Genomic DNA, 25,544 nt, shown 5'->3' on the forward strand with positions numbered 1-25,544 from the left:
ACATCAAGCTAAGTTTTGAACAAAGCTAATTTATTTACACTACAACTAAATAGATTCAACTTGCTTGCTAAGATATAAAAGGTTACAGATTCACTAAAACTATGATTCTAGAGCTCCTGATAACACAACCATTATCTACCTCGCCTAACAACCTCCTCCCCGAATCAAGAGTATCACGTGATCCACGTGCATGCACTTGATCGCCATCTAGTGGTTGGGTGCAGTTACAGTAAATTGTTAACCTTCATTATTCTTACAATACACATATTGTCACAGCCCCCTTTGAGGTTGTTTGGATATGCATTCAAATATATTTACAGTACATGATGCTTGTTAAGGCTATACATGGTTTCACTATGTTATCGTCCAGGAGTTAACAATTTTTTGTTCTTTTTTCACAAATTACGTCTGGTGTTTGTCTGAGACGTGTAGATCTTCTCAGTGCAATCTTGTCTTGCTGTTGTGTTTGTTCCAATGCCGCTGTCGTTGTGTTTGCTGCTGGAACGGCATCTTCCTGACATACTGTTGGAGCTGCTTTGAGTAGCCCTGTATCGATTGTGATGTTTGGAAATGTGGGTAGAATTGTCTTCACCTTAAGAAGTGCTCTGCGATTTCTCCTTAAGATCGAACCCTCTTCTGTTACTCCTACGTAGGAATATGGAACTGCTTGGAGAATCACATGTGCCATGCTCAACCATCCATTCAGAAGTTGTACTCTGACAGTATCACCCTGTTCTATCGGCGATAGATTTTTGTCTGTTCTATCTTAGTACTGTTGTTGTTTCAGTTTGTTCTGTTTGATTTTTTGGATTGAGTCTTCATTCTCAGGATTTGTTGCAGTAAGATACATGGTAAATATCTTTCGAATCATCAGCAACTGTGCTGGTGAGTATCCTGTCGCAAGTGATGTTGCTCTGTAGCTTAAGAAAGCTAAGTTTGGGTCGCTGTTGGAATCCCAAGCTTTAATCATAGAATTTACAGTGCAGAAAGAGGCCATTCGGCCCATCGAGTCTGCACCGGCTCTTGGAAAGAGCACCCTATCCCAATAACCCAGTAACCCCACCCAACACTAAGGGCAAGTTTGGACACGAAGGGCAATTTATCATGGCCAATCCACCTAACCTGCACACCTTTGGACTGTGGGAGGAAACCAGAGCACCCGAAGGAAACCCACGCACACACGGGGAGGATGTGCAGACTCCGCACAGACAGTGACCCAAGCCGGAATCGAACCTGGGACCCTGGAGCTGTGAAGCCATTGTTCTAGCCACAATGCTACCGTGCTGCCCCGTAGTAAGTAACTTCTTGGCAATATGCACTCCCTTCTCAGCCCTTCCATTGGACTGTGGCGGAAGTGGGCTGGAGGTTACATGCTGGCAGTCATACTGTTTAGAAAACTCAGTCTATTCGCTGCTATCAAAACGCGGCCCATTGTCATTCATTATGGTGAATGGAATGCCATGCCTAGCAAATATTTATTTTGTAGCCTTGATGACTGCCTTTGAATTTGAGTTAGGTAGTTTGATTACCTCAGGATAATTCGAAAAATAGTCAATGACTAACAAGTATTCATTGCCTTGAAAGAAAAACAGATCAATGCCTACTTTCGAGCATGGAATTGTGACGATTTTGTTCATTGTCAGTGCTTCCTTCTGTTGATAGCACTGGTTTTTATGACACGTTTCACATTGTGCAACTAGGTTGCTAATGTCATTGTTGATTCCCGGCCAATACACAGACTCACAAGCTCTTCTTTTACATTTTTCCATTCCCAGATAGTCTTCTTGCACCTTACTGAGAGTAATTTGTTCGAAAGAAGTTGGTATTACAATACAATTTTGCCTGAGCAGGAACCCATTTACACTGCTTAGTTGTGCTTGTATGTTTCGGTAGTTGGAACAAGTTCCTTTGGGCCAACCATCCTGCATGTACTTTAACACATGTAGGATAGTTTTATCCTTACTTGTTTCCTCTTTAGTCAATTTCGACTTGTCATCAGACACAAGTAGGTTCTCTTCACTGAGGGTAGCTTGGGCTTCAATGATCCGTACGATGCCTGTCGTCCCTGGATAAGTGATAGTGCTTCAGCTACAACTATCTCCTTTCCTGGCAAGTAGACCAGCTCAAAATCACACCTTTGAAGTTTCATGACCATTCTCTGTAGTCATGCGGACATGTTGTTCAAGTTCTTCTTTACAATTGAGATGAGAGGATGATGATAGGTTTCAATTGTGAATGTGGGTAACCCATACACGTAGTTATGGAATTTATCCATATCTGTGAGTAGACCCAGACACTCCAGTATGCACGGTAGCATAGTGCTTCGCACAGTTGCTTCACAGCTCCAGGGTCCCAAGTTCGATTCCCAGCTTGGGTCACTGTCTGTGCGGAGTCTGCACATTCTTCCCGTGTCTGCGTGGGTTTCCTCTGGGTTGCTCCGGTTTCCTCCCACAGTCCAAAGATGTGCAGATTAGGTGGATTGGCCATCCTAAATTGCCCTTAGTGTCCAAAAAGTTTAGGTGGGGTTACTGGGTTACAGCAATAGGGTGGAGGTGTGGGCTTGGGTAGGGTGCTCATTCCAAGAGTCGGTGCAGACTCGATGGGCCAAACGGCCTCCTTCTGCACAGTAAATTCTATGATTCTATGACTCCTTTTCAATTTGCACATAGCGCTACTCTGTTGGTGTCATCACCCTCGAGGCATATGCAACTGTTTGCCATAGCCCTTCACGTGTCTGTTGTAACAGCACTGCGCCTGTACCATCTTTGCTGGCATCTGTAGATATCTTTGTATTGCTTTTGGGATCGAAGAATGATAGAACAGGTGCTGTAGTGAGTGCTCTTTTCAGATCAGACCACTCTCTGTTGCGTTCATCAGACCAATTGAACATGACGTTCTTTTGGATAAGCGATCTTAGTGCCGTGGTGCATGATGCCAAGTTTGGTATGAATTTTCCCCCCAAAATTGACAACACCTAGCATCGTTAGTCAATTGGTCTGATGGGGCTGAAGTTGGACAAGTCTCCTGGCCCTGATGGAATGCATCCCAGAGTGCTAAAAGAGATGGCTAGGGAAATTGCAGATGCACTAGTGATAATTTACCGAAATTCACTAGACTCTGGGGTGGTCCCGGTGGATTGGAAATTAGCAAACGTGACGCCACTGTTTAAAAAGGAGGTAGGTAGAAAGCAGGAAATTATAGGCCAGTGAGCTTAACTTCGGTAGTAGGGAAGATGCTGGAATCTATCATCAAGGAAGAAATTGCGAGGCATCTGGATAGAAATTGTCCCATTGGGCAGACGCAGCATGGGTTCGTAAAGGGCAGGTCATGCCTAACTAATTTAGTGGAATTTTTTGAGGACATTACCAGTGCAGTAGATAACGGGGAGCCGATGGATGTGGTATATCTGGATTTCCAGAAAGCCTTTGACAAGGTGCCACACAAAGGGTTGCTGCATAAGATAAAGATGCATGGCATTAAGGGTAAAGTAGTAGCATGGATAGAGGATTGGTTAATTAATAGAAAGCAAAGAGTTGGGATAAATGGGTATTTCTCTGGTTGGCAATCAGTAGCTAGTGGTGTCCCCCAGGGATCCGTGTTGGGCCCACAATTGTTCACAATTTACATAGATGATTTGGAGTTGGGGACCAAGGGCAATGTGTCCAAGTTTGCGGATGACACTAAGATGAGTGGTAAAGCGAAAAGTGCAGAGGATACTGGAAGTCTGCAGAGGGATTTGGATAGGTTAAGTGAATGGGCTAGGGTCTGGCAGTTGGAGTACAATGTTGACAAATGTGAGGTTATCCATTTTGGTAGGAATAACAGCAAACGGGATTATTATTTAAACAATAAAATATTAAAGCATGCCGCTGTTCAGAGAGACTTGGGTGTGCTAGTGCATGAGTCACAGAAGGTTGGTTTACAAGTGCAACAGGTGATTAAGAAGGCAAATGGAATTTTGCCCTTCATTGCTAGAGGGATGGAGTTTAAGACTGGGGAGGTTATGTTGCAATTGTATAAGGTGTTAGTGTGGCCACACCTGGAGTATTGTGTTCAGTTTTGGTCTCCTTACTTGAGAAAGGACGTACTGGCGCTGGAGGGTGTGCAGAGGAGATTCACTAGGTTAATCCCAGAGCTGAAGGGGTTGGATTATGAGGAGAGGTTGAGTAGACTGGGACTGTACTCGTTGGAATTTAGAAGGATGAGGGGGTATCTTATAGAAACATTTAAAATTATGAAGGGAATAGATAGGATAGATGCGGGCAGGTTGTATCCACTGGCGGGTGACAGCAGAACTAGGGGACATAGCCTCAAAATAAGGGGAAGTAGATTTAGGACTGAGTTTAGGAGGAACTTCTTCACCCAAAGGGTTGTGAATCTATGGAATTCCTTGCCCAGTGAAGCAGTTGAGGCTCCTTCATTACATGCTTTTAAGGTAAAGATAGATAGTTTTTTTGAAGAATAAAGGGATTAAGGGTTATGGTGTTCGGGCCGGAAAGTGGAGCTGAGTCCACAAAAGATCAGCCATGATCTAATTGAATGGCGGAGCAGGCTCGAGGGGCCAGATGGCATACTCCTGCTCCTAGTTCTTATGTTCTTATGTTAGGACTGTCTTTTTTTCTTTTGGACATGACATACTGGTAATGGCTGCAATCTTTTCAGTGTCTGGCTGGACTCCTTGAGCTGATAGTTGATCACCCAAGAAAATTAGTCTGGAGATGCCAAATTGGCATTTGGCTCTGTTCAGTTTGACCAAACTTTTCAATTCGCTTCATGACTTGCAGAAGTCGTGCATAATGTTCCTCTTCGTTTGATGACCAAATCATGATGTCATTCATGTACATACGTACGTCTGTGATACCTTTGACCACCTGTTCCATAGCCCAATGAAAAATTTTGGAATCTGAAATAATGGCGAAAGCTATTCTATTGAAACAGCGTCTCCTGTATGGTGTGTTAAACATGCAGAATATCTTACTTGCATCATCTAACTTTAGTTGCCAAAACCCCCTGGATGCGCCTAGTATGGTAAAGATCTTCGCACCTGATATTTCACTAGTAATTTCCTCCCTATTAGGAATCCGGTAGTGTTTCCGCTTAATATTCTGATTCAGATCCTTGGGATCGATACAGATTCTCAGGTTAGCTTTCTTCACACAAACCATAGAACTGCCAAGTCAGATGGTTCTTCCATTTTTGTGATTATCCCCAACTGCTGCATACGCTCAAGTTTCACTTTTAGACATTCCTCAAAGGAGCTGGTATCCTAGGTAGATAGATTACTGGTTTGGCATTTGCTTTCAACTGGATTTTGTACTCAAATGGTAGTGTTCCCATGCCATGAAAGACGTGAGGAAATTTCTGAATAATCACCTGATTCTGATCATGGCAATTGGATGAAATCCTGTCCGAGATGTAAAGGCGTTTCACATACCTGAACACTAAGTAATGATGATCTCTTTGGTTCAACAATCGTGAATTTAATGGGAATCTTTGTCTCTTTGACCGCGACAGTTAAATAGCAGGTACCCATTGTGATTATCAAGTTGCCATTGTCATCTCGCAGTTGACAATCATTCTCGTTAATCACTGGTTTTACCTTTAATCTGGCTATGTCTGTCTGATTAATGAGATTAGCTCTTGCTTCAGTATCCAATTTATGTTGGTTGGTTCCATTTAATATTAAAATAATCGTGCAATCATCGGTATTTTGAACGATGGAAATCTGTTTTAAAGTTTCCGAATTGGTAATATTTTGATATGCATTTTCTATGCTTTCTACTGTTTCAACAAAGAAGGAATCATCCAAGTCAAAGACATCTTCCTCTGAGTCAGGTTTGATCGCTTTAATGCTCTTGCACAGCTCTTCCTTTTTTCACTGTAGTAAGCCTCCCGAACAGGCGCCAGAATGTGGTGACTAGGGGCTTTTCACAGTAACTTCATTGAAGCCTACTTGTGACAATAAGCGATTATTATTATTATTATATAAGCTTTTTAAACTGCTGCGAATTTGTTCCCAATCTACATTAAGATGCATAGTGGTTAAGCTTGTGACATTTTGCACAGGTTTTTCCATATGCAGGGTATTTTTTTGATCTGATGCGTGTTGCCACTCTGTTTACACGTCATGATGCTTGTGATGTCATGCGCAAAATGGATGCCGCCTGGAACACATTTCTTTTTTAGGTTTGTCACTACATTAATGGTGTCAACCACGTTGTTAGTTTTCGCGCCACTTTTTCCCACCAACATTTATGAGAATTGATTTCAGGCAAGTTTGCTTGCTCTACACATATTCTAACATAAAATCAGACTGTCGCAATAACCTTTCCTGCAATTTGTCACTTTTTACTCCGTAGACTATCTGATCTTGCAGAAGTGAGTCTCGGAGAATCGAAAAATTACATGTCTGCACTTCAACTCTCAGATCCGTTATGAATCAATCAAGCGTTTCACCTGCTTTTTGCACTCTTTGCCTGAATACATACCGTTTAAATGTGTTGTTTTGTTGCAGCTGGCAGTGCTTGTCAAACTTTTCAATAACTTTGGTCTATTTTTTTTATCTGCCTCATCCTCAAACTGGAATGAGTTAAAGATTTCAATGGCTTGTGAGTCAGCCACTGTTAGAAACAGTACTATTTTTCACTGGTCGCTGGCCGCTTCTAGGTCTAGGGCACAGGTATACAATTCAAACTGCTGCTTGAAATTGTGCTAATTAATGTCTACTTTACCCGAAGTACGGAATTGCTGTGGAGTTTGCTTACCTTCCATCTCGTTTCATCTGGGATTTGCGTCGACATCATCGTTGAAGTCAGGCGGAAATTTTTTGCAAATGTCTCTTGCTGAACCTTTCTACTTATCTTTAGCTTGCACATTTGGTACCTTACGATTTCCACTCCTGGTATCACGTGATGGTCTTTGCTTTCTGAATGAGGATGGCTTTGAAGTGTAGTGTCCCACAAAGAACATCAAGCTAAGTTTTGAACAAAGCTAATTTATTTACACTACAACTAAATAGATTCTACTTGCTTGTTAAGATATAAAAGATTACAGATTCACTAAATCGGTGTCCTCCCCCATATCCTCGCGGTGCCAGGTGTGCCAGACATTGTGGGCGCGATTCTCTGCTCCCCAGGCCGGGTGGGAGAATTGCGGGAGGGCCGCTCTGGCACCCCCCGCGATTCTCCCACCCCCCCCCCAAATGGCGTGTCACGTTTTGCGACACGTCGCTCGGAGAATCGCGGGTCGCCGTTTTTCACGGCGACCCGCGATTCTCCGGCCCAAATGGGCCGAGCGGCCTGCCGTCCCCGACCTGTTCACGCCGGCGGCAACCACACCTGGTCGATGCCAGCGTTAACATAGCGCGAAAGGTAAGTTTGGGGCCTGTGGGAATCGGAGAGGGGATCGAGCACCACGGCCATGCTCGGGAGGGGACTGGCCCACGATCGGTGGCGACCGATCGTCGGGCCGGTGTCTCTAAAAGACGCACTCTTTCCCCTCCGCCACCCCGCAAGATCAAGCCGCCACGTCTTGCGGGGCAGCGGAGGGGAAGACGGCAACCGCGCATGCGCAGGTTGGCGCTGGCGCTGGCTGACGTCACTAAGGCGCCGCTGGCCGCGTCATTATCGGCGCGCCGCCTTGACGCCAGCGTCAAGGCCCGGCGGCCGAGTTTCATGAAACGCTGCTCCTAGCCCCCCCGGGGGTGGGAGAATAGGGGGCAAGGAGCGGCTTCCTATGCCGTTGCGGAGAATTCCACCCTGTATCTCTGCTCTACCAGAATCTTCAAAGGCATGCCTAGTTCAGTAGGTCCTCGAATGACAGGCGGGGCCTGTACACATGAGGCCTCATTAGGCACCGACTTGGCACCTCCTCCTCCTCCTCGGCCTTTTGCCAGCCGGCTCTCCAACCTGGGCAGCTGCCACCTGCCCCTCTGCTGCCGCTCCGGTGCTGCAGCTTCCTCCTCCTCCCCAAACAGCGCCCACTTCTATAGCTGCAGAGCATCCTCCCAGGGAGGGCAACACTGTGGTTGAATTCCAATATCTATTGTCTACAGGAGGTGAAAGGCGACATTGTGCCTACTCCCATGCTCAACCAGGGCCACCAGGCTACCCGGTGGCCCCCGGTTTGCACTGTGAGACCTGCCCCTTCATGTCCCTCTCCCCCCCCCCCCCCCCCCCCCCCCTGTCCCAGCCTCACACCCTTGCCCTGTCGGTGGCAGGCACTGTGGGGGCCATTAGCCATGGCGCCCATTCCTGATGCTGGGCTATCATTGGCTGGCCCTGCTACTGCCATGAGTAGACACCCCAGCCACAAAAGGGGTGACTGTGGACATTGCCCTGGGTGGCCCCCAATGGGTGGCAGGCAAGCGGGAGGGGAGGGGGGGAGGGGAGGGGAGGGGGGCGCCCATAAAGGCAGCATCACTCTACAGAACCAGGGGCCAGGGTAGGTGGTCAGTGTTTGCGCAGCAAGAGTTGGCCTTGCAATCCGTGATAATGGCGGTCTGTGCCTGGAAACCGCCCCAGTCTTGTGAGGGGTCACCCTAGCCACTTGGCATGTGTCCTCCGTGCCCCCCCCCCCCCGGCCCTAGCAGGCCCCCCTCCATCCCTGCCAGCCTGGCCATGTCCGGTCCAACAGTCCGCAGTCGCTCCTCTCAATGTCCTGCCTTCTATCCCTCAGCAGCCACCACGCCGCTGTAACAATTTTTGAAAGCACAAGTGAACCGCGCCATTACCACCCCGGCCCATCAGAGGCAGAGAATAGTGTAGGCCCTGGAGAATATCAGGTCAGGCTCACTAATAACATGCAAATGGTGTTTACTGTACATGTGTTCTTGAGCTTATTGGCGCCGCTGTCAATGTGACGGAAAATTGCGATTTGGCGTCAAATCGGCACCTGCTACAATTTTGCCATTAGAACCGATTCTCTGCCAACTCGCGTTTCGGCATCAGCAAACCGAGAATCCCTCATAGTGTCTTTTGGGGTTAGGTCTCATCTGGAAGGCTACTACAAAATGTATAAAATCAGAGAAGTCTCGAGAACGATCGAGGTTAATGTGTTTACTCACAAGATGATTAGTAACAGGCCCACTTTGGAACATCCAAACAAACTGGAATGTGAGTGTTTGAGGCAAAGCTGTAGAGATTTTTGCTCAAGGATAAAGTGTCCACATGTTCATTTGGTGAAGCAAGCAAATTGATTATTATCCTTAGATACAGAGTCAGCAGTCAGTGATGTTGCAGATGTTCTGAAGTTGTCTCCAAAACATTAGCTGAATAAAAGGTATTTATTCAGGGTATTGTTAGAAATTGTTTACCCATTCGTGCATAAATTTAATTTAAAATGTAGCTTAGTTACTGGTCCTGTTACTGTGGTATCATTCCAAATGTATCCATTGATTTCTTGTTAGCAATCAACTTGGCTGGGATTAAGGTTTGGCTGTCTTCAGTAGTTTCAGGAAACTCCATTGAGGCTTTTGATACTGAAATTGTATAGAAGCCAAGAGACATAAAATAATACACAACTGTCCATATGTTTGCCGTGAAAATTAATGTTCTGACTAAACATTTGTTCAAAAGTCAGACAATCAGTTCACTAATTTTAAAAGGACATTGCTGCATACAGCTGAATCGCACATGCTAATCAAAGCTCGAAGGCAGTGGCAGGAAAAAAGGCAAAAGGAAATAAAGAAAAATCAACTGAATAAAAAGGAAAAGCAAGCTTTCTCAGCTGAACATTGACATGTGCCTGCATCAAAGTTCTTAAAGCAGCTAAACAGGACATGGTCCAAAAGAACAATGAACTGCTTGCACAAACTCCTGAAAAGAAAACCACAAGGTTAAATCATGCTGAAGGAAGATTAAAAACAGCCGTAAATCTAAGCATGATTAGGTGAATTCAACTTTTATGAAGGATGATTTGGATGTTTGACTGTTTTCAAAGACTTTGGACATTTTTAAAAAACTTTCAGACATGGAAGAAAACTGAGGTCAGGAAATCAAAATCGAATAGAGTCTGGTTTAAAAGTGAAAACCCTGATGACAATTTTGTGTTTGACCTTAAGGGAAAACAGGGCATTTCTGAACCCAAATGGTAAGAAACAATGTAATGGGGGATTTCTCCTTGGAGTCCAATTCACGGCCACCAGCACCCAGAATCCAGATGGTATGCTAGCAATCAGCGATGTTATTCTTGATGTAGTTAACCAGACCGAACAAATTGAGGAACCTTGGATTCCTCATGAATGCTAATCCTGGGTTCTAACTGAACAAAGTCCAAGATAGATGTTTACAAAAGCAATATAAAAAATGCAAAATCAAGGTGCTTGTCTATACAGACCGCAGTGCATTGGTGTTCCGCGAAAAGTTCAAAACCAAGACCTAAAGGCTGTAGCTATTAATACTAAAAATTATGCGTGTTACTGGTCAAAACAATGTGATTGCCAATGACCTGTCAAGAGCACAAATGGCCAGGGATGCTAACAATGGTTTTATCATATTGTAAAATAACACTGCATGTTTGTAAAAACGTGGAATCATTGTCGTTATAGTACACAAGCATACAAAGTGGCAAAGATTAGTGGGAGACTAGAGGATTGGGAAACCTTTAGGGGGCAACAGAAAGCTACTAAAAAAGCTATAAAGAAGAGTAAGATAGATTATGGAGTAAACTTGCTCAGAATATAAAAACAGATAGTAAAAGTTTCTACAAATATATAAAACAAAAACGAATGGCTAAGGTAAATATTGGTCCTTTAGAGGATGAAGGGAGATTTAATAATGGGAAATGAGGAAATGGCTGAGGAACGGAACAGGTTTTTGGGTAGGTCTTCACAGTGGAAGACACAAATAACATGCCAGTGACTGATGGAAATGAGGCTATGACAAGTGAGGACCTTGAGACAATTGTTATCACTAAGCAGGTAGTGATGGGCATGCTAATGGAGCTACAGGTATGGCCCTGATGGAATGCATCCCAGAGTACTAAAAGAGATGGCTAGGGAAATTGCAAATGTGCTAGTGATAATTTACCAAAATTCACTAGACTCTTGGGTGATCCTGGCGGATTGGAAATGAACAAATGTGACACCACTGTTTAAAAAAAGGAGGTAGGCAGAAAGCCGGTAATTATAGGCCAGTGAGCTTAACTTTGGTAGTAGGGAAGATTCTGGAATCTATCATCAAGGAACACTGGGCTAAATCGCTGGCTTTTAAAGCAGACCAGCAGCGCGGTTCAATTCCCGTACCAGCCTCCCCGAACAGGCGCCGGAATGTGGTGACTAGGGGGTTTTCACAGTAACTTAATTGAAGCCTACTCGTGACAATAAGCGATTTTCATTTCATTTCATTTTTCAGGAAGAAATAGCGAGGCATCTGGATGGAAATTGTCCCATTGGACAGATGCAACATGGGTTCATAAAGGGCAGGTCGTGCCTAACTAATTTAGTGGAATGTTTTGAGGACATTACCAGTGCGGTAGACAATGGGGAGCCAATGGATGTGGTATATCTGGATTTCCAGAAAGCTTTTGACAAGGTGCCACACAAAAGCTTGCTGCATAAGATAAGTATGCATGGTGTTAAGGTTAAAGTAGGAGCATGGACAGAGGATTGGTTAATTAATAGAAAGCAAAGAGTGGGGATTAATGGGCTTTTCTCTGGTTGGCAATCAGTAGCTAGTGGTGTTCCTCAGGGACCAGTGTTGGGCCCACAATTGTCCACAATTTACATAGATGATTTGGAATTGGGGACCAAGTGCAATGTGTCCAAGTTTGCAGAAGACACTAAGATGAGTGGTAAAGTAAAAAGTGCAGAGGATACTGGCAGTCTACAGAGGGATTTGGATAGGTTAAGTGAATGGACTAGGGTCTGTCAGATGGAATACAATGTTGACAAATGTGAGGTTATCCATTTTGGTAGGAATAACAGCAAAAGGGATTATTATTTAAATACTAAAATATTAAAACATGCTGCTGTGCAGAGGTACCTGGGTATGCTAGTGCATGAGACGCAAAAAGTTAGTTTACATGTGCAACAGGTGATTAAGAAGGCGAATGGAGTTTTGTCCTTCATTGCTAGAGGGATGGAGTTTAAGACTAGGGAGGTTATACTGCAACTGTATTTTCAGTTTTGGTCTCCTTACCTGAGAAAGGATGTACTGGTGCTGGAGGGTGTGCAGATGAGATTCACTAGGTTAATCCCAGAGCTGAGGTGGTTAGATTATAAGGAGAGATTGAGTATACTGGGACTGTACTCTTTGGAATTTAGAAGGATGCGGGGGGATCTTATAGAAACATATAAAACTATGAACAGAATAGGTAGGATAGATGCGGGCAGGTTGTTTCCACTGGTGGGTGAAAGTAGAACTAGGGGGCATAGCCTCAAAATAAGGGGAAGAAGATTTAGGACTGAGTTTAGGAGGAACCTCTTCACCCAAAGGGTTGTGAATTTATGGAATTCCCTGCCCAGTGAAGCAGTTGAGGCTCCTTCATTAAATGTTTTCAAGATAAAGATAGATAGTTTTTTTGGAGAATAAAGGAATAAAGGGTTATGGTGTTCGGGCCAGAAAGTGGAGCTGAGTCCACAAAAGATCAGCCATGATCTCACTGAATGGCGGAGCAGGCTCGAGGGGCCAGATGGCCTACTCCTGATCCTAGTTCTTATGTGTATACATTAGTTGTTCAGAGCGTTTCTGATTGTAGGAACTTGCTATATTTTGAACACTGTCATAAAGAAAACTTTTCTGTCGGGTGATCTAAATGCTTGAGCAAACAAATGTATTTTTGTTGAATCTATTATTTAAAATGGAATTTATCTTTATATTTTAAATATTATTTTCCTGATAATTCATGTGCAATTTGCATTGTTTCTGATTTGAGTTTACAGTAAAAGGTACAAAAATTGGAATTTTGTTGGTAATCTCTTCATTTGGAGTAATTTGGGTTTGTGGGTTCCCCATGGGAATCGTAACAATATTTTTGTACTTGGATCTTGTTCAATTCATAACGAAAAAGAAAACATTTTCCAACTCCATGCGATTCAGGTTAACTCTTAATTTATTTGTAGCATGAACATATTAAAAGTGTATTTTCCAAATTGTATTTGATACACATTATATAGCTGGGAACAAATTGGAAACATTCAAAAATAAGCAGTAAAGTGTTACCTAGTACAAAACCTAGTATACAGTGGATGGCTTTATAAATGCTTAAAAATAGTAATGTGTTAACACACTTCACAGAAGAACAAAATTGTCAAAAAGGAATTGGTTTCCTGTTTATAAATTCTAGAAGACAAATGCCCAATTGCCATCATGCAAAAAGGCAAGGTAAGAAAGAATATTAGACAGAACATCATTGCAGATTTGTTGTTTGCTCTATAGTAGGGTGAAAGGGCTTGGAAACTGTCTAAAACTATGCCAGTATGAAATTTGTGCTCAAATGCACAGTCCAGTTTTATGTAACAAAGGCAAGTTTGGAAGACACCCATACTGTCAAGCTTTTATAACCAGCAACAAAGTGTTTCTTACCTACAAAGTATAGATGCTTTCAAGTACGAGATCCTGGTTCTTGGTGTATCAATAGAATTTTATTTACTTTTTATTACAAACATTCGCGTATTTTTAATTCTCCATTGATATGGTATCTGTCTCCAAATTCCATTTCCTTCTTTCCTATGATTTATTATAACGTGACTATTTACAATGTTATATGCCAAACTTTCCAGTTAAAAGTGAAATTGTGCAAATTTAAATTTTTCATGATTACAGCATTAATAAATACACCAACGAAGCAAACAATAAGTGACACATTTTGGATAAAATTGTTTCTCACTCAGATAAATCCTGAAAGAAAATAATGCAGACAAGGATGTTATCCCTTCATACATATTTATGGATATGTTACAAACAATGACAAATTTTAAAAATGCATTCCAGATTTAAGTATATCTCGCCTGGGTCACAAGGCAGTCTCAGGTAATTGAATGAAATGTACAATGGGTGAGTGTAGGCTATATAAATTATTCTATCAGTGAGGAAGACTTTTTGCTCCTACAGAGAGCCGGTGAAGACACATTGGGCCAAATGGCCTTCTATTGTACTGTAACAATTCTGTGATTCTGTGATAAGGGTCACAGGTGAATAAATTCTGTGGTTCCCATTTGAATATCAGACAAGTGTTGACATTTTTAAAGGTGATCTTTATGATGGTGTTCTGAGATATGAACATTTTATTGGTAGGATGATTAACTTTTTTTGTGGTATGATTTAAAACAGATTGTGTACTTCTAAATCACTTTATAATGCAGACCAGAGGTATTGTACAGTAATTTACTTCTGAATGTCACTTGGGACTGCATGGCTAAAATTGTAGTAATTGCTATGATTTCATTCTCAATGAAAATGTTTACTTTGCTAATCAAAAGTTCTATAAAGGTTCCAATAAACTTTTTTTTAAAGTACGTATTGGTCATATTTCTACTTATGGCATAACCAGTGAATATTAGCCATGACAACATTCAGATGTTAAATTACATTCTTCAAATTTCATTGGAATTGGGAAATGAATGCCCTCACACAGTAGTTCTTTTGTTACCATTTTAAAAGCTCCGCTTGGTAGAGTTGGAGTTAAATTGATCGGACCATTCAAACAATAATATGCATACTGTAGCCAATGATCACAGAGTTCAGATGTAATTCCCCAATGCAGGTACATAAAAAAAAGTTAGCTATATTTCTTATGATCAGATCAGATGATGCATGGTAGAAAATCACCATTTCCATTTTCCTCAATGCTGAAGAGTGAAAGAAATAGACACAAATCATGAATTGAATGCACATTATATTTATATAATATATGTCGCGATGAGGAGGGGCTCCCCATTGGCAGTGTGCATTTTTAAAACTGGCCCTAGAATGTCACATGTCACATTCATCACAATTTCATCTGGAAGTGACTCAGTGATGTCTTTTGACACAATGTGGCCCTTCTATGTCCTAAATGTCCATGTTCATCAGCTGCCAGGACACTGGGGTCAGGAAATAGGTGTGGAGATCCATATCACTGGGTTCTGTTTCAATTGTGCATGACACAGATTTCCTGCAGTCAGATGGATGCAGTTTCCCTGATCAGCCAACTGGAACAAAGAACGCCAAAATTTGATTTTAGGCACTCCCCTGTTACATCTTGCGATCCGTGAATCTTCAAATAGGCAGCCAGCAATCTTCAGACAGATGGGAAATATATCAAACTGGGGATGGATTGGATTCTAACAGCAGCTTCTACGTGGCTACAATTTACATAATTTTGTTTTGAAATAAATGAAAAAAGATTTACCAAGGACTTTTTTTAGGAAACAGTTAATTCTTAATTATACATTACAATTCCATATTGCAGTGGCAGGACCTAATTATGTATTTTATACCTTTGACTTTTGTACTCCCATGATATTGCTGGTAAACAAGACAAAGTGGTATAAATTTCAACCTAGCTTTTGTTTTAATGTTAGAATACTGTGTACATTTCTGGTTGATGTAGTACAAAAAATATATTGTAAAAGGATATTGTCGAAAGGCCACAGAAGTGAGCAAGCAGGTTAAGTGGTTGGATGGACTGGATTAGGAGGTGCAGTTATGTAATTTGAGCACAAGAACAAGAAGGTTGAAAGGTGATATAATTGCTGTTTTTAGGATTCGAAAGAGATTAGATATTGCAGATTATGACAAGCTATTGTACCTTGTACAAAACAGCAGAATCAGAGAACATAAACTGCACTGAATTGGGAAAAATCTAAATTCAAAATTAGTCTACAAAAAACATCTCAGTGAGTGAGGGGCCAATCAATGGAGTAGACTCTCATATGTTTGCAGATATATTGATACATTCAATTGAAAATTTACTTTCAGAATATAATATTTTTAGATGGCATGCTGATGTTTGGTATATGTAGCATTTTTGGGAGGATTCCCAAAGTTCTCCATAATTGGGATTTCCCTCACCTTAGCCTGGATTTTAAGGCTTGAGGCAGGTAGTGAGAGTTGGGTAAACCCCAGGTTTGGCCTGCCCCCCCCCCCCCTCCCCCCCCCGCCCCTGCAGAAGAAAGCTGACCCGTGAAAATGTTTGGAGGCAGCCACAGGGGCTGCCAGTGCAGAGGTGAGCTGTTTAAGAAGCCCACCTCGGTGCTGTGGGACTTAATCTCAGTGAAAGTAAAAAATGGAATGCTCTCCATACCTCATCCTTGACATCCCACAAACACTTTGGCTCATCCAAGTCCCTCCATTATAAGGTCCGCCACCTACACCCCCTAAGGCCTTTCTTGCCCACCATGCTGAAGTATTCTTCCCAAAGAATCCTTATAGACTCTCCTAAGCTATGGGACTTCTATGCCCATTTACCCACTATACACTGTATGGAAGCAATGAACACTATTGTGACAGCAAGATGTGTAAAAGCAGGATGGGTTGGGTGGCATACCCAGGCATGAAGGCCATATAGGTGGGTTGAGGACATACCTTGGAATGGGGGCATGAGGGTCCTTGTGGGCATGAGAGCCAAAGCAGGTGGGTGGAGGGAATGCATTGGCATGGGGACATAAGGAGAGTCCTTTGAACTTGCCTTTTAAATGATCCCCTCATCCAGACCATGGCTCACGATAATTCTGAGATGCCGTAAATCGTAAAATTTACAGTGCAGAAGGAAGCTATTCAGCCTATCGAGTGCACCGGCTCTTGGAAAGAGCATCCTACTTAAGCCCACACCTCCACCTACCTTTTTGGACACTAACCTCCCGTAACCCCACCTAACCTTTTTGGACGCTAAGGACAATTTAGCATGGCCAATCCACCTTATCCTGCACGTCTTTGGACTGTGGGAGGAAACCGGAACATTCGGAGGAAACCCACGCAGTCACGGGGAGAACATGCAGACTCCGCACAGGCAGTGACCCAAGTCAGGAATCAAACCTGGGACCCTGGAGCTGTGAAGCAACTGTGCTTAACCACTGTGCCGCCCCACTGCCCTACCATGACTCATTGAAAAGCTGCCTGACTCAATGGAAATTGGCATGGACTATGACATGCCAATCCTCACAATGGAGCTGTTCTAGTCTAGAGTGCAGGGTGTCGGCTTTAGACCTGAACCAGCCTGCATCCTTAAAGGGCATTTCCGAAAATCAGAAATCTGAGAATGGGATTGGGAATCTCAGAGTTGGGTCTCGGCTGCTATTTTGAATGGACATCTGCATCATCCCGACATCAGTGAAAATCCAGGACCTCATGTCTGGGACCAATTACTAGAGATTCATTGCTACTGATTAGTCAACAACACAAATCTATTGTATTATATGACTACTAGGGTGGCACCAGGTAAACTTGATGGGCTTTGGTTTAGTGAATCCTTTGTCCTTATGTTTCTAATACAGTACAGATGGCTCCATGAATTTAACTTACTCTTAATGATAGAAGCTATCTGCTTATTGCAAGGATCTTACCAAATTTAAGTTCACAGATCTTATGGCACTTGTACTAGTTCCCAGTTATTCGCAGAGCGAATGACAAAAATAACTGAAATCTAATTACTTTAAATAAAACTATGATATGTTAAGAATATCTAAGGAAACTATAAAATATAGCATTCATTCTATTTATAAGTTCCAGGTCTGGAGTAATCCTGTAGTCAGCTGTTCCATTTTGAATATTCCCTCCGTACATTCTGTGGTCCTAAATTGGTTCATGGTGTCACAAAGATTTTTCAGAGCAGATGTCTTATGCTGTAATTTTACCAACGATAAAGTACAAGAACTAAACCATTTTTGAAATGTCACTCTGCTATTGAGTAATATGGTTTGATAATAGGATCCTTTTTTGTTTTCCCTATCCCTTTGTATTCACATTCAAAATGCCATAGCTATGTTTTTAGTTGTATACTTTGGTGAACTCTGGAGCAATATCATTGAATGTTAAATTGATTAAGACAGGCAATGCTCTGACCTTTGCCCATGTTACCCAAAATAACCACAACAATGACAAAAATTGCAATGCCGGCACATTTGATCCTTGGGAAGTATTTCAAGATGTCATTTAATATGGTTTGGGTAAAACTCGGATGATATTTAAGCCAATTGTGATAATATTGAAGTAAATATGAAGTAAAAATAAATGTTTCCAATTTTAAAATTTGAGCCACTTAAATGAGAAAAAAGTCCTATTTCTTAGCCATCGGTATTATTAAGATGATTAATCAATGGTAAGACGACTAGGAGTAACCAATTCATCTGATCTGTTGAGCTGCTTGAAGTGAATGCCTTCATAGTTTACCATGGAGTTGTTTGTGAGAATTCTGTAAATATAATCTTAATCAAACAAATACTACCATGTGAGCCAAGCATCAGATATACAAAAATATTTATTGCACTTCAGACTTATGAACCTTTAGTAACCAGTGTTAAAACCAAATCTGTCAAGTCTTGCTCAAAAATTAACGGTTGAATTCAACACTTGGATGCCTGTCTTTCAGGCCACTGCTACACTAGACTCCTATAATGTAACTTGAATTGTATTTTTCTTCACTATGAAGATTCAATTGTATTTTCCCATTCTTTCACAGAATAGCAATGTTGGAGGAAAAAGAAAAAAATGAACTTTAATGAGCTTAGTGGAATGGTCAGGTGCTATTTTAAGCACAAAATGTACAGTTCCCACTTATTTGAAAGAGCTATGAGCTCAGTGTGCTTACAGTAGCTGTTATTTCAAGTAATATTATCTAGTTCAGATCAGAACTGCAGCCTCTGCCTGTCAGACTTACATTAACAGACATCATTCTCCCTTCCCCCCCACCCCATGAAATCTCTAGTTTGAGTTCAAACTAAATTCATGCAACACAGAGACCAATGTTATGGCATGCATTCAGGCTTGTTATCACTTAAGGTGCCTTAGATTACTGGCAGTGCGACATTTTAAATGTATTCTTATTGAAGCTTTCAGATCATCATCAAAGAGGAACTTTAACATTGTGAGCTCAGAGCTGATATGAATCTACAGTGCTTTTGCATATGACAGTATCATTGTAGACCCCTGAGTCATACATGGAGGATGCTATTCATAAATAGGAAAATAGCCACTCAAAGCAGCAAACCTACTGAGATGCAGAGTATGAATTGGCTATTTGCCTGGAAGACCAGGATCTGACAGATGCCTATGAAGGCCCAGCAGTCCCATGGTGCTTAGTGAGGAGTCCGGTAACGAAGGGTGTCGCATTGGACGCAGAAAAGATTGTGACTGTTGCTCTTGAGACTGTGAATTTTGTTTTTGTTCTTGGTCCAAAAACGTGGCAAAATTGTCTTCTGATATTGTGTTGAGATGAACCCCACTGGACAAAGACTCTTTGGATTTCAATTTGGATTTTTCAAAGTCTAAAAATTCTGGGCTCTGAAAGAGAGAAGAAAGTAAAACCTGAAATAGGAATGTTACAATGAATGATCCAGCAGATCGTATACTAGTGTGGATACAGCATTTTTTGTTACATTTGATTAGTTAGCTTGAGATCTTGTCTTCCATTGCAGAACTTACCAAATTGATCCCAAAGGCTACTGCAGGTCAACATTTTGCCCCTGACATTTTCTGGGGTCAGACATGATGGGCATGTTAAGATATATGGGGAATTTCAGATTTATGTCCTCAGTCGGCTTGAACTGAATTCAAATGAACTGAGAGCACTAATTAATAACATCTGCCCCTTTATTGTAACATGATGTGTATTTCCAGCAGTAACTGTTCAAATTGTGGCTTAGAAAATGAATCGGGCCTGAAAATAGGTAATCAGAAAGCCCTCTCCCAGTTTACCTGTCTCTGTTGCATCTGTTCTGATGATGCTACTGTTATGGGCCAGGGTTTAGAGAGCCCCAAAGTGTATTATGGAGTTCACCTGACCCACAACTTTTACTAGATTGTGGTATGGGGAGCACACGGCCCACTCTACAGGTGTGGTACAGCAGAAATGGAAAAGTATTTTTTAAACCAAAACAATGTTTATTCTATGAACTCAAGTTAACCTTTTTGAAACATACAGTGAACATCTTAGCAACTATTAATTCAAATACAATCCCCAAAGACTACAACACTAAGTAAACCGTTAAGCTTTCTTTTTAACATCCATACGACTTAAAACACCTTTTACCAGAAGCACATCAGGTTAAAGTCACAACTGTTGTTAGTTTTAAATAACCAGGATCGATTTACAGTCTTTAGATTACAGAGATTCATACACCTTCTGGCTGTGACTGCAGCTATTCAGCTCTGAAAATGAAACTAAAACACACCCTGCAGCAAACAGCCGAAAACAAAAGTAAAAAGCTGACAGACAGCCCAGCCCACTCTCTGACATCACTACAGTAGTAAACACCCATTTCTTAAAGGTACTCTCACTACAGATATTTATATACACACCCATTTATAAACACCCATTTCTTAAAGATACTCTCACATGACACTACCTTCCACTATGGCACTCCGATATGTCTTTCTCTTTCCTGAACCGAGGCTACCATCCCCCCTCACAGGGCCCAGAGCCTTCAACCATATCCGACCTATTTACCATATGTCTTTCCCTACCCCTTCCCCTCCTTACCAAGATGACAATAAGGTTGCCCTTGTCTTCACTTTCCACCTCACTAGCCTCTTTGTTCAAAAGATCATCCTCTGCCATTTCTGCCACCACCACCAATCTTTCTCTCCCCTTCATTGTCAGCATACTTTAAGGACTGCACCCTCCGCAACATCCTGGTCCACTCCTCTGTCACCCCCAACAGCTCATCCTTTTTTTCATGGCACCTTCCCATTCAATCGCAAGAGGTTTACCTCCTTCCTCCTCACCATTTAAGGCCCCAAACACTCTTTCCAGGTGAAACGGCACTTTACTTGTACTTCTTTCAATTTAAAATGCTGTCTTCTCTACATTGGGCAGGCTGGGCTTTGTGGAACACCTCTGCTTAGTCTGCAAGCATGACCCGGATCTCTCGATCAATTCGCATTTCAATTTACCACCTTGCTTTCGTTCTCACACTTCTGTCCTCATCCTGCTGCAATAGAGCCATGGAAAGGTTATGTTACAGAAAGAAGCCATTCATCCCACCATGCCTGCAGCCGTTGAAATAAAACTAGCCACCCATTCTAATGCCACCGTCCAGCACCTGCCTGTAGCCATGAAGTACTTCAGGTACACATACCCCTACCACCCTCTAGCTGAAAATGTTTTTCCTAATATCTTCTCTAATTTTCCTACCAAGCAACTTGAATCTGTGCTCCATCTCCACTTGGGGAAGCAAGTTTTCCCTGTGTACTCTATCTAGATACCTCATAATTTTGTACATCTCAATAAAGTTACCCTCAGCCTCCTCTGTTCTAAGTAAAACAACAATATTCTAGTGAAACCCAACACAAGCTGGAGAAACAACACCTCATCTTCCAATTAGGCACTGTACAGCCTTCTGGACTTGCCATTTGAGTTCAACAACTTCAGACCAACTCTCTCCTCTATTTTGATTTTTTTATACCCCAAGTTTATATCTTTTTCCATGTTTTTGTCTTCACAGCTGAACTTTATTCTGCTATTAATATTTACTTTGGACAAATTCATTTTTAAAAATGCTTTGTTTCTTTACTGCGCCCATTGACTTTTGTTACTTGTTCCCACCTTCTAACATATCCTGACCTCCCATTAATATGTTATATTATGTACTTAATATGTCATTTTTTTAGGTTGCATTAGTGGTGGCTCATTGATAAGATCTTGAGGCTTGTGTGCTGGAAGGTGGGATTAGAATGGGTGGCTAGTTTTATGGCCGCCCTCGACCTCGCGGTCACAAAGACTCTGGCGCTTTCAATGACGGCCGTCTCCCGTAGTGCGCGATCTTACTCCGCTAGCCACTCGGCCCACCCGTCCTACCCCTCGTGGACCCCGCAAAAGGCCCCCCAGGCCCACCCATCCTACCCCTTGTGGACTCTGCAACCGGCCCCCCCAGCAGCCGCCCCCGCGCACTACGCCTGCGCTGCTCGCCGCACCGCGCTCCCTGGGGGTCCCCGCTGTTACTTCTGCGGTCAGCAGAAGCATCCCACCAACGCTGCCCAGCCCGCACCACGACCTGCAAAGCTTGTGGCAAGAAAGGCCACTTTGCAGCGGTGTGTCAGTCCCGGACGGTTGCAGCTATCGCGCCCCCGTTCCCCCCCTCGCCTCAGCCGATCGCACAATGGGCCCTGCCATCCGCTTCCCCCGACCCCACGTGCGATCAGTGGGCGCCGCCATCTTTCGCTGCCCCGCCATGTTCTCTCCATGGGCGCCGCCATCTTCATCCTCCACCGCCATGTGCGTTCCATGGGCGCCGCCATCTTGTCCCGACCCCACAACGTGCGCTCCATGGGCGCCGCCATCTTGTCCGCCGCCATCTTCTCCCACACAGGTACTCCAGACGCCGCCATTTTGTTCTCCCGGGACGGGGCCACGGGACACGGGTCGCTACCGCTACTCGTCGGACTCATCAGACTCGACTGCCGATCGCCCGCTACTCGCCTCCGTTACGCTCGACCAGTCGAGTCCTCGCAACCTGGCACCCTCTTCCACAACGTTGCTGGTCAACGGCCACATGACCTCCTGCCTCATCGACTCCGGCAGCACCGAGAGCTTTGTCCACCCGGACACGGTAAGGCGCTATTCCCTTGCGATCCATCCCGCCAACCGGCAGATCTCTCTCACCTCCGGTTCCAACTCTGTCCCGATCCAGGGTTTCTGCCTGGTTAAACTTACTGTATAGGGCGTGAAATTCGACCGTTTCCGTCTGTACATTCTCCCCAACCTCTGCGCGTCACTCTTACTAGGCCTGGATTTCCAATGCAATCTCCAGAGCCTCACCCTCAAATTCGGCGGACCCCTACCTCCCCTCACCGTTTGCGGCCTCGCGACCCTCAAGGTCGAGCCTCCCTCCCTCTTTGCCAATCTGACTGCAGATTGCAAGCCTGTCGCCACCAGGAGCAGATGGTACAGCACCCAGGACAAGGCCTTCATCAGGTCCGAAGTCCAGCGGATGCTTCGGGAGGGTATCATCGAGGCCAGCAACAGTCCTTGGAGAGCCCAGGTGGTAGTGGTTAAGACCGGGGAGAAGCACAGGATGGTCGTGGACTACAGCCAGACCATCAACCCGTACACGCAGCTCGACGCGTACCCTCTCCCCCGCATATCTGATATGGTCAATCAGATTGCACAGAACCCGGTCTTCTCTACTATTGACCTGAAATCCGCCTACCACCAGCACCCCATCCGTAAATCGGACTGTCCCTACACTGCCTTCAAGGCAGACGGTCGTCTGTACCAATTTTTTAGGGTTCTCTTCGGCGTCACGAATGGAGTCTCGGTATTTCAACGAGAAATGGACCGAATGGTTGACCGGTACGGACTGCAGGCCACCTTCCCGTACCTCGACAATGTCACCATCTGCGGCCATAACCAGCAGGACCATGACGCCAACCTTTCTAAATTCCTCCACACCGCATCTCTCCTTAATCTCACGTACAACAAGGAGAAGTGCGTGTTCCGCACAGACCGCTTAGCCATCCTCGGCTACGTAGTCCAAAACGGACTACTGGGGCCCGACCCCGACCGCATGCGCCCCCTCATGGAGTTTCCAGTCCCCCACTGCCCCAAGGCCCTCAAACGCTGCCTGAGGTTCTTTTCTTATTACGCCCAGTGGGTCCCACAATACGCAGACAAGGCCCGCCCACTTATCCAGTCCACACATTTTCCCCTCACGGCCGAAGCACAACAGGCCATCGACCGCATTCGATCTGACATAGCCAAGGCCGGGATGCACGCAGTAGACGAGACACTGCCTTTTCAAGTAGAAAGCGACGCTTCAGATGTCGCACTTGCCACCATGCTGAATCAGGCAGGCAGACCCGTGGCATTCTTTTCACGCACCCTCCACGCCTCCGAAATTCGACATTCCTCTGTTGAAAAGGAGGCCCAGGCAATTGTTGAAGCCGTGCGGCACTGGAGGCATCACCTGGCCGGCAGGAAATTCACTCTCCTCACTGACCAACGGTCTGTAGCCTTCATGTTCAACAACACGCAGCGGGGCAAGATCAAGAATGACAAAATCTTGCGGTGGAGAATCGAGCTCTCCACCTTTAATTACGAGATCTTGTATCGCCCTGGCAAGCTCAACGAGCCCCCAGATGCCCTCTCCCGAGGTACATATGCCAACACACAAGTGAACCAGCTCCGTGCCTTGCACGAGAGCCTTTGCCATCCGGGGGTCACTCGCTTGTACCATCTAATCAAAGCCCGCAATCTGCCCTACTCCGTCGAGGAAGTACGGACAGTCACCAGAGACTGCCAGGTCTGTGCCGAGTGCAAGCCGCACTTCTACCGGCCAGATCGCGCGCGCCTGGTGAAAGCGTCCCGCCCCTTTGAACGCCTCAGCGTGGACTTCAAAGGGCCCCTCCCCTCCACCGACCGCAACACCTACATCCTTAGTGTGGTTGATGAATTTTCTAGGTTTCCCTTCGCCATCCCATGCCCGGATATGATGTCTGCCACCGTCATCAAGGCCCTGGATTCCATTTTCGCTCTGTTCAGTTTCCCTGACTACATCCACAGTGACAGGGGATCCTCGTTCACGAGTGATGAGCTGCATCAGTTCCTGCCTCCAGCAGGACGACCAGCTACAACCCCCGGGAAACGGGCAGGTAGAGAGGGAGAACGGGACGGTATGGAGGGCCGTCCAGCTGGCCCTACGGTCCAGGAACCTCCCAGCCGCTCGCTGGCAGCAGGTCCTCCCTGACGCGCTCCATTCCATTTCGGTCACTACTGTGCACCGCAACTAACAGTACACCCCATGAACGTGTTTTTGCCTTCCCTAGGAAGTCTACATCTGGGGTGTCGCTCCCGACTTGGCTCAAGACTCCAGGCCCAGTCCTTCTCCGTAGGCATGTCTGGCACCACAAGGCGGCTCCGTTGGTGGACAAAGTACGCCTACTCCACACCAACCCTCAGTATGCCTACGTGGAGTTCCCCGACGGCCGCCAGGACACAGTCCCGCTCCGGGACCTGGCTCCCTCAGGTGCTGATCCCATGCCCACGCCCCTTTCCCCCCCCCCCCCCCCGCGCCTTCCTTTTCCCCGGCGCCCCCGTATTTGTCCCCACCAGGTCCATCCCTCGTTCCCCTGCCCAAACTGGAGGACACGGAAGATTTCGGCTAGCTCTCGGAGTCATCCTGCCAGCAGCCAGCACCAACACCACCAGCACCTGCACCATCGTTGCCATCACCGCCTGTGCCAATGTCGCCACCACAGCTACGCTGATCACAGTGGAATCGTCGACCGCCGATTCGGCTCAACCTGTAACCTGCTAACTGGATGGACTCTTCGTTTTCCTTGTTTGAACCCTTTTGTAAATAGATCATCCTTTGTATTATAATTACACGTCACCCCCGCATGACTCATTTTTTACAGGGGGTGAATGTGGTGATATAACCACTGTAGATATGTGTACTTGCAGTAGGGGGA

General features: G+C 44.5%; 1 protein-coding gene across 4 annotated transcripts in view; it reads right to left on the reverse strand.

Annotated features, from left to right (window-relative positions):
- Positions 1-16,885: 16,885 nt before the first annotated feature.
- The window catches only part of LOC119961986 (potassium voltage-gated channel subfamily H member 7-like), a 565,928-nt gene continuing 557,269 nt past the window's right edge, over positions 16,886-25,544 (reverse strand). For all 4 annotated transcript variants that reach the window (XM_038789678.1, XM_038789677.1, XM_038789679.1 and 1 more), the window contains one exon: positions 16,886-19,418. In XM_038789678.1, the coding sequence (XP_038645606.1) occupies positions 19,152-19,418 (267 nt within the window). In that variant the 3' untranslated portion in view covers positions 16,886-19,151. The remainder of the gene's footprint in view (positions 19,419-25,544) is intronic.

This window comes from Scyliorhinus canicula, chromosome 2 (genome assembly GCF_902713615.1).
Source record: "Scyliorhinus canicula chromosome 2, sScyCan1.1, whole genome shotgun sequence".
NCBI lineage: Eukaryota > Metazoa > Chordata > Chondrichthyes > Carcharhiniformes > Scyliorhinidae > Scyliorhinus > Scyliorhinus canicula.